The sequence below is a fragment of the Mauremys mutica genome, chromosome 10 (genome assembly GCF_020497125.1).
Source record: "Mauremys mutica isolate MM-2020 ecotype Southern chromosome 10, ASM2049712v1, whole genome shotgun sequence".
NCBI lineage: Eukaryota > Metazoa > Chordata > Testudines > Geoemydidae > Mauremys > Mauremys mutica.
In genome coordinates this window covers 48,232,324-48,245,490 of record NC_059081.1, presented here as the reverse complement: position 1 = coordinate 48,245,490, position 13,167 = coordinate 48,232,324, and the positions used below count along the sequence as shown (strand labels likewise).

The 13,167-nt window shown below is 39.7% G+C and overlaps 1 protein-coding gene across 1 annotated transcript in view; it reads right to left on the bottom strand.

The window, feature by feature from the left end:
* Positions 1-13,167, bottom strand: part of ITGAV (integrin subunit alpha V) — a 78,083-nt gene that overhangs the window by 21,794 nt on the left and 43,122 nt on the right. The window contains exons 8-19 of the mRNA XM_045032712.1: positions 11,788-11,832; positions 11,511-11,554; positions 11,359-11,415; positions 10,785-10,837; positions 10,185-10,387; positions 7,912-8,103; positions 7,733-7,778; positions 6,617-6,724; positions 5,057-5,115; positions 3,815-3,969; positions 3,164-3,301; positions 1,760-1,827 (exon numbers count right to left, since the gene is read on the bottom strand). Coding sequence (XP_044888647.1) covers positions 1,760-1,827; positions 3,164-3,301; positions 3,815-3,969; positions 5,057-5,115; positions 6,617-6,724; positions 7,733-7,778; positions 7,912-8,103; positions 10,185-10,387; positions 10,785-10,837; positions 11,359-11,415; positions 11,511-11,554; positions 11,788-11,832 — 1,168 coding nt within the window. The remainder of the gene's footprint in view (positions 1-1,759; positions 1,828-3,163; positions 3,302-3,814; positions 3,970-5,056; positions 5,116-6,616; positions 6,725-7,732; positions 7,779-7,911; positions 8,104-10,184; positions 10,388-10,784; positions 10,838-11,358; positions 11,416-11,510; positions 11,555-11,787; positions 11,833-13,167) is intronic.

The following is a 13,167-nucleotide window of genomic DNA, read 5'->3' as shown; positions in this document are numbered from 1 at the left end:
GAGATACCCAGAGCACAAGTTTGTGTCCCTGACAATCTTGGCTAACAGCCACTGATGGACCTATCGTCCATGACCTTATCTCTCTCTTTTTTTAAACCAGTTATACTTTTGGCCCGTACAACACCCCTGACTATGAGTTCCACAGGTTGACTGTGTGTTGTGTGAAGAAGTACTTCCTTATGTTTGTTTTAAATCTACTGCCTATTACTTTCATTGGGTGACCCATGGTTCTTGTGTACCGTGATGAGGCAAATAAAATGTCTTTATTCACTTTCTCCACATCGTTTATGATTTTATAGACTTTTATCATTTTCCTCCTTAATCATCTCTTTTCTAAATTGAACAGACCCAGTTGCTTAAATCTCTACTCATGTGGAAGCAGTTCCATATACCTAATCATTTTTGTTGCCCTTCTCTGTATCTTTTCCAATTCTAATATATCTTTTTTTGAGATGGGGCGACCAGAATTGTATGAAGTATTCAAGATGTGAGCATTCCATGCATTTATATACAGTAGAACCTCAACGTTAGAAACAGCCTGGGAATGGAGGTTGTTCGTAACTCTGAAATGTTCATAACTCTGAACAAAATTTCAGGGTTGTTCTTTCAGAACTTTACAACTGAACATTGACTTAATACAGCTTTGAAACTTTACTACACAGAAGAAAAATGCTGCTTTTAACGGTCTCTTCCAACCCTGACATTCTATGATTCTATGAAATGAATATGAATTGAAAAAAGCACAGAAAGTTTCCTTAACTTGTCAATTCATTGTTTTTAGTAGTTTACATTTAACACAGTACTGTGTGTGTGTGTGTGTGTGTGCACGCGCACTGCCTGCGTACTTCCAGTTCCAAATGAGGTGTGTGGTTGACCACTCAGTTCGTAACTCTGGTGTTCGTAACTCTGAGGTTTTACTGTAGTGGCATTATAATATTTTCTGTATTATCATCTATTCCTTTCCTAATAGTTCCTAACAGAGTTAGCTTTCTTGACTGACGCTGCACACTGAGCAGATGTTTTCAGAGAACTAGCTACAGTGACTACAAGAACTCACTCTTAAGTGGTAACAGCTAATTAAAATCACATCATTTTGTATGCAGAGATGGGATTAGGTTTTCTTATATGAATTACTTCGCACTTCTCAACATTGAATTTCATCTGCCACTTTGTTCCCCAATCATACAGTTTAATGACATCCTTTTGTAACTTTTTGCAGTCAGCTTTGGACTTTGCCACCTCATGGGGTGTGTATGTGTATACATACTCATGCATGCATGTACAATTGCCCTCTGCTGGATAAAAATCACACCTTCTCATGTGCCTGTAACTGCGTCTAGTAGCAGCTAATGAAACTGTGGGACAGCCTTTTTGTTTGTAGCCGAAGATTCTACATGCTCTGCTTTCCTTGTCACAGGTTTTCACTTTAGCTGAGACAATGATGACTATATACATGCAGCCAGAGTGTCTTTACAGGAGTTTAGTCTCTCCTCACAACCCGTTTATGTTAACAGCACTCAGCCACAACGGGAAAACAGGTTCCCTTTTAGGCCATGATCCAGCAAAAACAACTTATGCACATGCTTAAATTTTACACTCTGAGTACTCCCAATGGTTTCATTCCATTCCATTCTTTTCAATGGGACTACTCACAGTTCACAAGATCTATGTAGGGTTGGAGTCTTACATAGGAAGTTACCTTTCCCAATAATATTTTTCCATAGTATTTATTGTTTATTTTTCCAACACTGAAATTTACCTGTGTACTTCAACCTTCAATTTTGGTTTGCAGATATTATCTTCACCACAGTCCAGCAGAATGTGTGTCTGTGCAAAAATCAAATACATATGGCTTTAATAAGTTCAGCCCATTAATTCAAACATGTATCTTCATTAGCACAGTTCCCTTATCACTGCTTTTTTCAAAGGTTTTTTGGAACAATTCTAATTAGGGGAACCATTTACTTGTCTCTATATACATGAACTATGAAAAAAGTTTTTAATGCATGCTGCATGCCCCTTTTACACTTGCTCACTATATAAATCTAAAGCCAATGTCTACATTTATCAATCGTATTTGCAGATCACCTAAAACAAATCATATGTTTCTTTACTGTTGCATCTCTATCAGGGGCAGCTCTCTGTATTTTGCCACTCCAAGCACGGCAGGCAGGTGGCTTTCGGTGGCGCGTCTGTGGGAGGACCGCTGGTAACGCGGATTCGGCGGCATGCCTGCGGGAAGCCTGCTGGTCCCGTGCCTGCGGCATCCCTGCCGCCGAATTGCTGCCGAAGCCGCGGGACTGGCGGACCTCCCGCAGGCATGCCGCCAAAGGCAGCCTGACTGCCGCCCTCACAGCAACCATCAGGCCGCCCCCCGCTGCTTGTCAGCCCAGGCATGTGTTTGGCGCCCTGGTGCCTGGAGCTGCCCCTGATCTCCACTATTCTCTCTGTGCAAATGACTGTGACAAAGCTTGGAACAAAAGGTAGAAATTAAGTTGTTTGAGAGAACTGCAAGGATAAATTACTAAGCTACAGAGCATCTCTGAAACTTATACAAATGTAAGCATAAGATCAGGAACAATTTCCAGGAACCCTGTGCTCCAGAATGGCAAACAGCAAAAAAAAAAAAAAAATTTCAGAGGTGACTGCATCTTTTGCGGTATTGGGTTAAAAGGGAGGAGGAGCGCCCACTGATCTACGAACACCAATAAGCTGCAGAAGTGAACTGCATGCTTCAGTGAGTAACTTACTCTTTCCTCTCCCTGGAAACTTCACATATGTATGGCACATACAGCAGCTCAAAATGAGACAATGGATTAAAGCCTCTCACCCTTCTGGACCAGCATACCTGATGCTGACCTGACCTCTGTTTTCTGTAATACAGCTAAGTATGATAGGTGAAAAAGAGGCTCAGCTCTGAAGACTAGGGTGTGTCTAATGCAAAAAAGTAACTTATACAAGAGAAAACAATACGTGCATGTATTTGGAAAACATTTTCAAAATTCAGTACCTAAAGCTAGACCCCCATATCCATATTTAGGTGTTCTGATATTTCAGAGGTGTTTCTGAAAATAAGGCCACTAGTTTACCATTATGCGGATTTAGGCACCAAAGGCTGAAAACACTGTCTATTCTGTTTAACCAAAAACTGTCAGGAATATACCTGTCTGCTAATGTTAGCAGGAGTGAACTGGTTGAGGATGGGCTGTAATCCAGCTGAGTCTTTGGCTGTTTTGTAATCCAACCGATATTCCATGAAAACGGTGATCGGAGTAAGTTTGTCTCTAAACTCAGATTCATCCTGAGGGGAGAAATGATTCTGGTCATTCTTAAATCACATCAAAAAGAACCCAGAGGGGCACTGGATTCAAATCAAAAGCCTACTAGTATTGGGTACTATTATTATTTATTGGTCATATTATGCACTCAGAGTCCCAAACCAAGATCAGAGCCCCATTATGCTAGCTGTTGTACAAACAAAGAGAAAATCCCGGCTCTAAAGAACTTACAATCTAAATATACAAGCCAGACAACGTTAGTGTTAGTATGTCCATTTTACAGATGGGAAATTGAGGGACGCAGAGAGATTTAAATGATTTCCCCAAGGGCGCACAGGAAGTCTGTGGCAGGGATGAGAACTGGCTCTCCAAACCCAGCCCAGTGTTTTAATAACAAAACCATCCTTCTTCTATAGCAATAATAATTCAGGGCAAACAACGACGACTCTGGTAATTACAGCTCTTTATTCAAGGTGTGCAATTCAAATAAGGCAAAAGACATTTGCCCTAAAAGTTTAACTGAAGTGATCACTTACCCTCAAAAAAGCCTGAAGTTCTTCACAACGCATCGTGCCCCCTTTGACAACAGTCATATTCTTAGAGTGACCAGGCTGTTTGTTGTGGAGAAACAGAGCTCTCCTTAAGGCTCCTTTTTGCTTAAGCTTATCCAACAGCAGCTCCACTTGGAAGGCTATCAAATCCAAAGCATTTGAGTTAGGAATTTCTTGACCACCCGTACGCATAGCAGGTTCCTCTCAGCTAATAACTCACAAGCTGACTTCAGCTGTAATGGCAATCTAACAGCTGTGCCCTCTTAAAAACTTTTATTTCTTTCAAGTACTAAATCTGTCATCACAATATTGTAGCAGAGGTTGATATTGTACTAAAATGCGACTCAAATCTTCTGCTCGACACTCTAAGCATATTATTTTTGAAGACAAATCTTCAAGTAATAGGTTTGCCTCTATATTGGGATTTCTTTATGAAAGCAGAAGTTAGATTGTTGTAGTCTCTGGAAAAAATCCTTACAGCCACAATATATATCCTCCACTTTTATTATTACTAATCTAATCATTGCTTAATGTATTTGATATGGATCCCACAACTTAAAAATATAATACATTTCCTTCTACATAAACTTTGCCAGATCATATCTATTATACACACATTATGTAGAAAACGCTGAAAATTTTCTGTATGTGACAGTATAATCATCCAGAAAACATCAGTCTGTTGCACTGCAAAAACCTACATACAGCCACCATATAAACCTCTTAGAATCATTTTATTGAAACTGGTTCAATTCCTGATCCGATTCCCATCCATGCCATTGAGAGTCTTTCCATTGACTTGAATGGGAGTTGGATTAAGCCCTTAGCATCTCAATTACCATCTCCACTATTAGTTCCATTAATGCACCCATGGGAATTGTTGATCTAAAATTCCCTTTTGTAGACACAGCTAAAGAGCTTGATCCTGCCAGATGACAAGTGCTGTCAGGCCTCAGTTCAGGAAAGCCACTTAAGCACGTGCTTAAAGCCCATTCAATTTTGTGGGACCTAATATGCGTAAAGTATAATGCATGCTTAAATTCACTGCTGAACTGGGACTTCACTTCTAAATAACTTGAATGGTGTCTAAAGGGGCTCAGCACTGGGAAGGATCACGCTCTATACTGAAAAAGCAATTACTTCAGTGATTAAGAAACAGTTATAACCAGGATTCATGCTTACAGACAATTTGAAAAGTTTTACATTTTTTAAAACAGCAGAACTTACTGAGTGTATTGGGGAGCTTTCCTTTGCCATCAGCTGTTAAGCAGAACTTTACTTTAAAGCTGTTTAAAAAAATATTTCAAAAAGCATATTTGATTAAATATTTTTCAGCAGAATGTAGTTTAAAAGCGCTCGCCCATAATTTTCCCAGTTCAAAGTTCTTTTCTTTAGAGACTCCAAACCCAGTCCACTCCCAAAGTTCAATCCTCATAGCCAAAGAAACCAGAACAGATTCATGACTGTTTCTTTTGTCCCATCTAGTTCCAGTTGGGCCATAGGGCGCTGTCCAAAACCTGACCTGCTCCTTCCCCATTTACGAGGACAAATGAAAATACAAAAATGGGTCATGTGTTTTTTCACCTCAACTGGAGCAGGTAGAAAACTCACTGCATTGCTCTCAATCTGCACTCCCAATGTGGGAGAAAACTGGAAATTTCAGAAGACATGGATTATGTTATTTCCATATGGAGAAGTTTAATGTTGGGGAGGCTTTCAAGGGTGGGGGATAAAAAAAATACCTGAACCATGTTGGGCAGCCACTCTTTAGGGTTAGGAAGTAAACCTTGCAGTATTATAGCTCTGGGGACTGAAGTACCAGAGAGCCATGAACCTTAAACATAACCATGGAGAACGCATATAGCAGTTTATATGGCTCACGGCACTTCTACACTGAAGGGTCATTGTTGACTGTGGTATAGGACTTGCCACTGTAAAAATTTAAGACGTCAAGATGGATAGTGACAGTAGAAATGCAGAGCCTTTAGAGCTTGATTAGCCTAATAACGTTCACCTGTGAAGACCAGAGTTCAAATTGTGCTGTAGGCCAGAAATGAAAGCGAGCTAGGGTTCTTGACCCTAAAGCACTCCACAATGGGGAACAACTGGCAGCCTGGGCTTTGAGGAGTCCAGGCCTAAAAAGGAAGGGCGACTGCAGTCCAGAACTGAATTGTTAAAACAGAACTGCTAGAGCAGCGGTCCCCAACCTTTTCGTGGCGGCGGTCGAGCATCTGCTGAAATGCCGCCGAATTTGGAGGGAGGGAGTTTGCAAAACATCTGATACCAATAGACCTGGCTCAAACCAACCCTAGTGGTCTCTTACTTTCCTGAACAGTGAATTCATTCTAATCAGTAGTAGTAAACGTTTATGCAATAAGTTTGCTAGCGATTATACAAGCATTCATCTGCGAGATGCTGAACCTTGGTGCTGACATGCATTAGGAACCCGGAACATGTAGAAATTTCCAAAAGGAAACTGGGGACTTCCTTATTTGCACTGATATGCAGCAGTTCAGCTCTGAGCTGATTTAATTGGGGAGATTTTACTCTATTCAGTGGAAACATTTTGCCATCCATGAATGAAAGGTGAAAAGTGAGGATCAAATCCAAAGTCCACTGAAGTACCGGGAGTCTTTCTATTGATTTTAATGGGATTTGGCTCAAGCCCTAAGTGTGCTTGCTTTGCTTTGTCTAGCCATTCAGAAAATCCAGTTTCACTTTTTAAAATCTGTTTATTAGCTCTACACTCTCGGCCTTGAGAGTTTAATTAAAAATAAACCACCGTACCAGGAAACTTTCACACGAGTATCTGGCAGTTCACAGATTTTTTCTTCAGGATTTAGAATGGTCGGGTTAACTTCTAAGCCGGCATTTACACTGATCACTGGTCTAGCCCTGTAGACAAAAGTAAATAAATTCTTCATACTGTGAAAACTGTTATACATTAAGTAATGCTAAAAATAATAGATACAGAATGTAATGATAGAGCAACAGATGGAAAAAGATACAAGAGAAGTTTTTTCATTGAATTCAAAGAGATGGAGAGTAGATGGGCAGAGAGTTAAAGAAAAGCTGCCCCAGATACCAGGAGCTGTGGACTCTCACATCAATACTACCCAAACATCAGAATGAATCAAGAAGAGCCAGATGCTAGATAAGTAGAGGGAACAAGGAAGGGAGTGGAATGAGATAAGTTCTTTGGAGGAGACTGAATATGTACAGAACTGAAGAACCTTAATGACACTTTTAAACTAGATCCCTAATGGCTATATTGTAACTTTACACCCTACCCTGGGTAAGGGGCAGGGAACAGCTACGTGACCCCAGAATCAGATCAGAAGATGAGTTGGAAATATTCCACAATTCCTCCCTTTCTCCCTCTTTCTCTGAGGAGAGTAAGTTACTTCCCTTTTTTGTGAAGCAGCCATAAACTTTTTTGTGCTCACCTTAATACTCTGGCCTGCGAGAATGAGCGGAAGAGGAAAGCAAGCTCCCTCCATTCCATGCCCCACTCTGCCCCTCTCTCACAGGAGAAGTTGCCATAATAAGTCAGGAGCTCGCAGAACCTTCAAGGATGAGAGCAGGTTTGCACATCTGACCAGGCAGAAGCATTTTACACCTGCAGGCCTCTGGAGAACTGTCACTCAGGGAAGGCCATGGAGGAAGATCTCATGCAGTGTTTTCTCTCAGCTCTGGACACATCCACCAGAAGCAAATAATAGATTATGGACCGCATATTACCACAGTGGAAAGAATGAGGTAACCACTTTTATCCATGTCATTCTGCAATGCAGCAAGACAGAACTTCAGACTCTCTCGTTTCTGTTCCACTCTGGAATTTACAATTTGTACTGAGCTTTCCTCCTGACTGCACTTACATGAGAACATGCACCATGTGCCTACCTGTACAAAACAGCTGTGTCAACACCAAAGGCTCCGACAATCAAATCTGGAAAGGAGAAAAATGCTAAATTTGAGACTTTATCCTCTTTTTTAAAAAGGGACATTAATTGGTCAGACATATAAAAGTGATGTAGTCACATTACTGCAACTGTTCTAAAGCTACGTCAAGAAAAAAGCACCTGGATATCCATTTTTGTCCACATCAGTGGCTCCTTTCAGTGAGTACCCAAAACTTGGTGGCATGGTACGGGCGGCCCACTGTCCTTCAAGAATCTGAGATGGCACTGCATTCAAACCTGTCGCTCTTCCATTGTAGATGTAAACAACCCCTCTTTTGTCCTCCCCACCATAGGGTGCAGCAACTGCAATATCTGTGAACCAGAAGGAATAGCCTTAATGTCGCCATAAACAAAGAGAACTTCTGTGTGCTGACACTGAACAATTCATATAGGCAAAATACAGTTACAGCAGAGTTTCAGAACACAGCAAGTTGATAATGTTACTATTCTCTGAAAGGTTTATTTATCTACACCCTTGTCTCTGTTTTATCCTGAGATTTTCCAGAATAACACCAAAATTAATGTTTAAGGAGCATGTGTCCTGTAGACTTATCTGCAACAGAGAAGGGCCCAATCCCGCAAACACACTTTTGCACCTATCTGGAGTCTGGGTATTTAACATTTTCCCCTAAAACACTCAGGATTGGTCACTTCTGGAGACAACTCACCAAACTAGGTTTCATTAATATAATCACGTTCATCCAGAAGGTTCAAGATTTTTAATAGCTCCTATAGACCTAAACCAGCCTAGTAAAACACAGTTATTAGATCCTAAGCACTATGTTGATGAGTGCATGGAAATATACCACAGGAAGAATTTTAAATTAATGCAATTATGCCACATCTCAGTAAGTCTGAGAACACTTATATTAGCAGTGAATGATAAATGTCCATAAACAAAATGCTAATCTGATTCCTTACAGGAAACACAACAAAAAAACAAGTGAGTATGCTGATTCAAGAACACCATGAGGCGGGATAGCTCAGTGGTTTGAGCATTGGCCTGCTAAACCCAGGGTTGTGAGTTCAATCCTTGAGGGGGCCACTTAGGGAACTGGGGTAAAAATCTGTCTGGGAATTGGTCCTGCTTTGAGCAGGGGGTTGGACTAGATGACCTCCTGAGGTCCCTTCCAACCCTGATATTCTATTATTCTAATCAAAGTATTAAAATCTGAAACAACTTATAGCAGATGTTATAACATTACTCCCTGTACATTTATATAAAGCTGCATAATGAGAAGAAACTCTCAAATATAGTACTGTTGTCTCATGGGCATTAGGACTTATCTGCATTGAGCTGATGAAAGGAGCAGAGACAATGGTACTGTACCATCCGGGGATGGAAAGCATGTTAACCAAATGACCCTGTCACAGAGTGGAATAGTGGAGCTTAGGGAAAAGACATAGTAATGATTAAATCCTAGTAAATGAATTAACTTTAAAAGGTGAAGATTTTGTTCAGTTACCTTTCTAACAAATGAATTAAGTCTGATTAAAATAACCTGAGTAGAAAAGCATAACAGTAGCAAATGAACCAGAAAAGACCACTTGTGTCATCTAGTCTGATGATCAGCATTTTGCAGGACTATTATTAGCCTTGATCTTACTAATGTTTTATTGAACTTGTACTTGAATGGCTGCTGAGATGTTGCCTCTGCACAAGGATTCCATGCTACTAACAACTAAAAGTCCAAATATTCACTTTTGTTGAAACCATTGCCATAGACTATTTTGAGCAGCAAAACATGTTTCTTTAAAAGCTGAACATTAAAACTGTTTTCTCCTATGAAAAAAAGTTGTAACATATACAGACTAATACTGGGCCTGAAATCAAATTTTTGCCTCTCATGCATGAGAAGCATCTCCTGGATAGATTATCACCTTTAATATTGTTCTTTAGATCTAGTTTGCATTTCCTGTTCTGTTTTGTAGCATGACTATTTCGGAACTATAACATTTCCTATGGACCAAATGAAAGGCTAGAAGATCAGCTACAATCCCTAATGTATTAATCCTTCATGAAATATCCTTTGTTGAGGTTGTATTTGCTATCATAACACTTTTGGGGGAAGGATTGGCTTTTATAAAAGGGAAACCTCAAAATTTCACCAGAGATGCCCTTCCAACTCACGATGGGAATGACGTATTTGATCAAAGTACTTATCATTCACAAAGAAGTTCACTGACTGATATAACAGCTTAAAATAGTCATTGCTGTAGTTTAATTGGTATAGTCTCTGCGTGATGCACACACGTAACTCCTGTTAGCATTCTTGAGAGCAGCATATATGCATCGAAGGGAGACTAGACCTTGGTGTCCAACAGTCTAATCTGTTTGTGTTCAGAATTCACATTACACTATGAATTTAATAATTCATAAAATGAGGTCCTACCATTGAAGCCATCCTGGTCCAGGTCCCCCAGAGGTGCAATAGAACTGCTGAATCTCGCAAAGATCTCAAACCCATTCAGCTTTACGATCTGAAAGCCTCCAGAAGCTTGTTGAAGGCATATGGAGACCTGACCCACCTCTTGAAGTTTGCCATCAGAACCACGCTCCATAAAAAGGGGAGCTCCAATAAACAAATCTGTGTAACTGTATAAAAAAAATACAGTCTTTCAACCACCACAAGAAACTCCAGTTTCACATGTTCCCATCACCCACTGTCACACAGAATTGTACAGTTATGGTTAAGATGAATGTTTCATATCTATCTTTAGGTTTCACTTGGAATTTAAAGAAAGCATCTAAAGCATGCATTTCCTATTTAGACAGTGTAGATGACGTATGACAACTTTAAAAAAAAAATTGCATGTTGAGTGCTCAAAATAAAGTGTGTTGTGCAGGGAAGCCCTAATAAAATGCAGTAAAAAAGCCATAAAGAGCGAGAAATAAGTGTAATGGGAAATATTGCTAATTTTGTTCTAGGAAATTAATTTTGAGAGAGACACAACTGTTTCCACAAACAGCTAAGAAAAAAAAAGGCACTTACTTATCCCCATTTATATCAGTGGCAGCTACAGAATATCCAAAATAGGCAGCCATCTGGAAAACAGCAGCAGTTTTACGTTTGATCCAAATACTTCAATGAGTCATTTTTGCCCCTCTCCAAAATATTTGGTACATGAATTTCATTAGGGGCCAGCAATAGTTTTTTCATTCCTTTCCCCTACTCCCTCAGTAAACTGGTCTGTTTCTACAACTGGATAAAGAGAATGGATGACTCCTTCCCCGCAACTAGTAGAATCCTGTGGTCCATCCTCTTTTTTAATTCTTAACAGAAAATTGAATTACAACACCAAGGAGCACTAACACAACTCCACTCCAATGACTCTTACAGGTTTCTAAAGGGGTTTCTGTGCTAAAACTGTTTTTCTAAGTAATATCAGCACAAGAAAGGGAATTCATGGAACACATCCACAGATTACTAAAGATATGGAGGCATATGAGCTAACAAAATACATCTCCTAGAGCATGGACTTCATGCCTATGTTCTGTCATTCTGAAGAATTTTTCTCCCTTGCACCCCTACAGCCACCTAATTGGTATAAAGCAGAACTGTATACCTGTTCTCCAGTAAAATTGTACAAGGATGACATATTTTTCCCATTGTAAATAGACACCTGCATAGGAAAAAGAAATGAGCTAGTAACACATGTCACTATACACTACAACAACATGTAACAGCTTTTCAAATTTAAGATTTCAAGTTTCCTACCATGCCCAACGTTCTTGCTGCTCTTGGAACCCCAGATACAAAGTCTGAAACATAAAAGAAGACAACTTGGTAATGTTCAGATTCCAGCTGAGCAAAGAACAATGGCTCAAGCTAAATCTTAATTTGCCTGAACCTTTTGCTCATTCCTAGAATGTGATGTACTATACTGTGTATGCATCCATGTACATCTGGGTTTGTGTCTGTTTGAATATTACTTCAAGTCTGCTTCCTGCTGAACACATTTTTACATACCAACAAAACAAGAACAAGGCTGTACCTTCTATGCCATCACCACTGAACTCTCCAACAGCCACCGAATAACCTGAGCAACAATAACAAAAGTGATAAGTCACGATATGAAGCTTATTCATTTTTGCTTTTCATGTAATTTCTCAACATTTTCCATATGATTCACTTTGCTTGCACATCTTATTGAATGATCTCAAAAGACAGTAAGATAAACAGCTATTCCAAAAACAGCATATCCATTGGATAACTATACTACCCAACTAAAAATAGTTACAGTCTGCATGAGACGCATCAATTTCAGTGGGAACAGCCATGCCCAAATGGGCAGGTTTGTTTTGCCAAATGGGGATCCACCAGTTTGAAACTGGAATGGCTAGGTTCAAACAAACATATAGAACCTAGAGATGGTCCAGAACTGACATGTTTGGGTCTGCATTTGAAAGGATTTATATGTTGCAATCCAAGTTTCTCTCTAATGGAATCCTTTGATGAATTTATGGCAATGAAATTTGGTGGTGATCGAGACCAAATGAGGACTTACCTGTTATGTTGAAAAAGGGCACATCAGGAACAGTAACAGAATGATCCTAGTTCTGGACTCAGCAGTTGAATCTTGGCTCAGGTTGTGTAAAAGAATTTTGAATAATGTCTAATACAGAGAGAGCTCCTACTTGAAATAATATTTAGCCTGATTTTTTCTGGTTGGTGAGGGGAGGTCACATCATAATTCAACTGAGATAGCAGACAATGACTTGTTCTGTGTAAATTCAGATGGTGATGGTAAAATAATCTCAAAGCTCTTTGCTAACTACTTAATACAAAAAGCCCAATCACAATACCAATTTTACGGATAGGAAAAAACGAACAGATGCACAATGAAGTGCACACAGTTAGACAAAAGTGCTTGGCTCCTGGGCCGCATGTCTACTCACAAGACCTTCAGGAAAGAAAACAGGAATTTTGCTAAGACACCATTACTGGCACTTCTGCTTTTGTGAAAAGACACCTGGGATTCTTAAAATGACCAGAAGAATTCAGGACCTCTATATTAATCTCGTTATTCAGGAGTACATATTCCCCATTCTCCCAACCATTACACTGGGCCATTAGTCCAGTACAGCTTCAGAGGAAATAGTATTACAAAGTCACTTTTTGCAACACAATACCTTTTTTTGAAGGTCGCACATCCCCACAAGTACAGACCCTACTTAACTGTTAGATCTGACAGACTCCAACACGCTCTGTTTCAATTTATTTTAGTGAGGAAGAACAGTTTCTTCCTTTAGATAAGGGTTTTACTTGGAAGTTTAAGGCACAGTATTTTTTGAGAACTTCCAGGAACTGTAGCAAGAGCATCAATATTAATTTGTTACAGTATAAAATTATGAACATGTTCAGGTTCAGACAG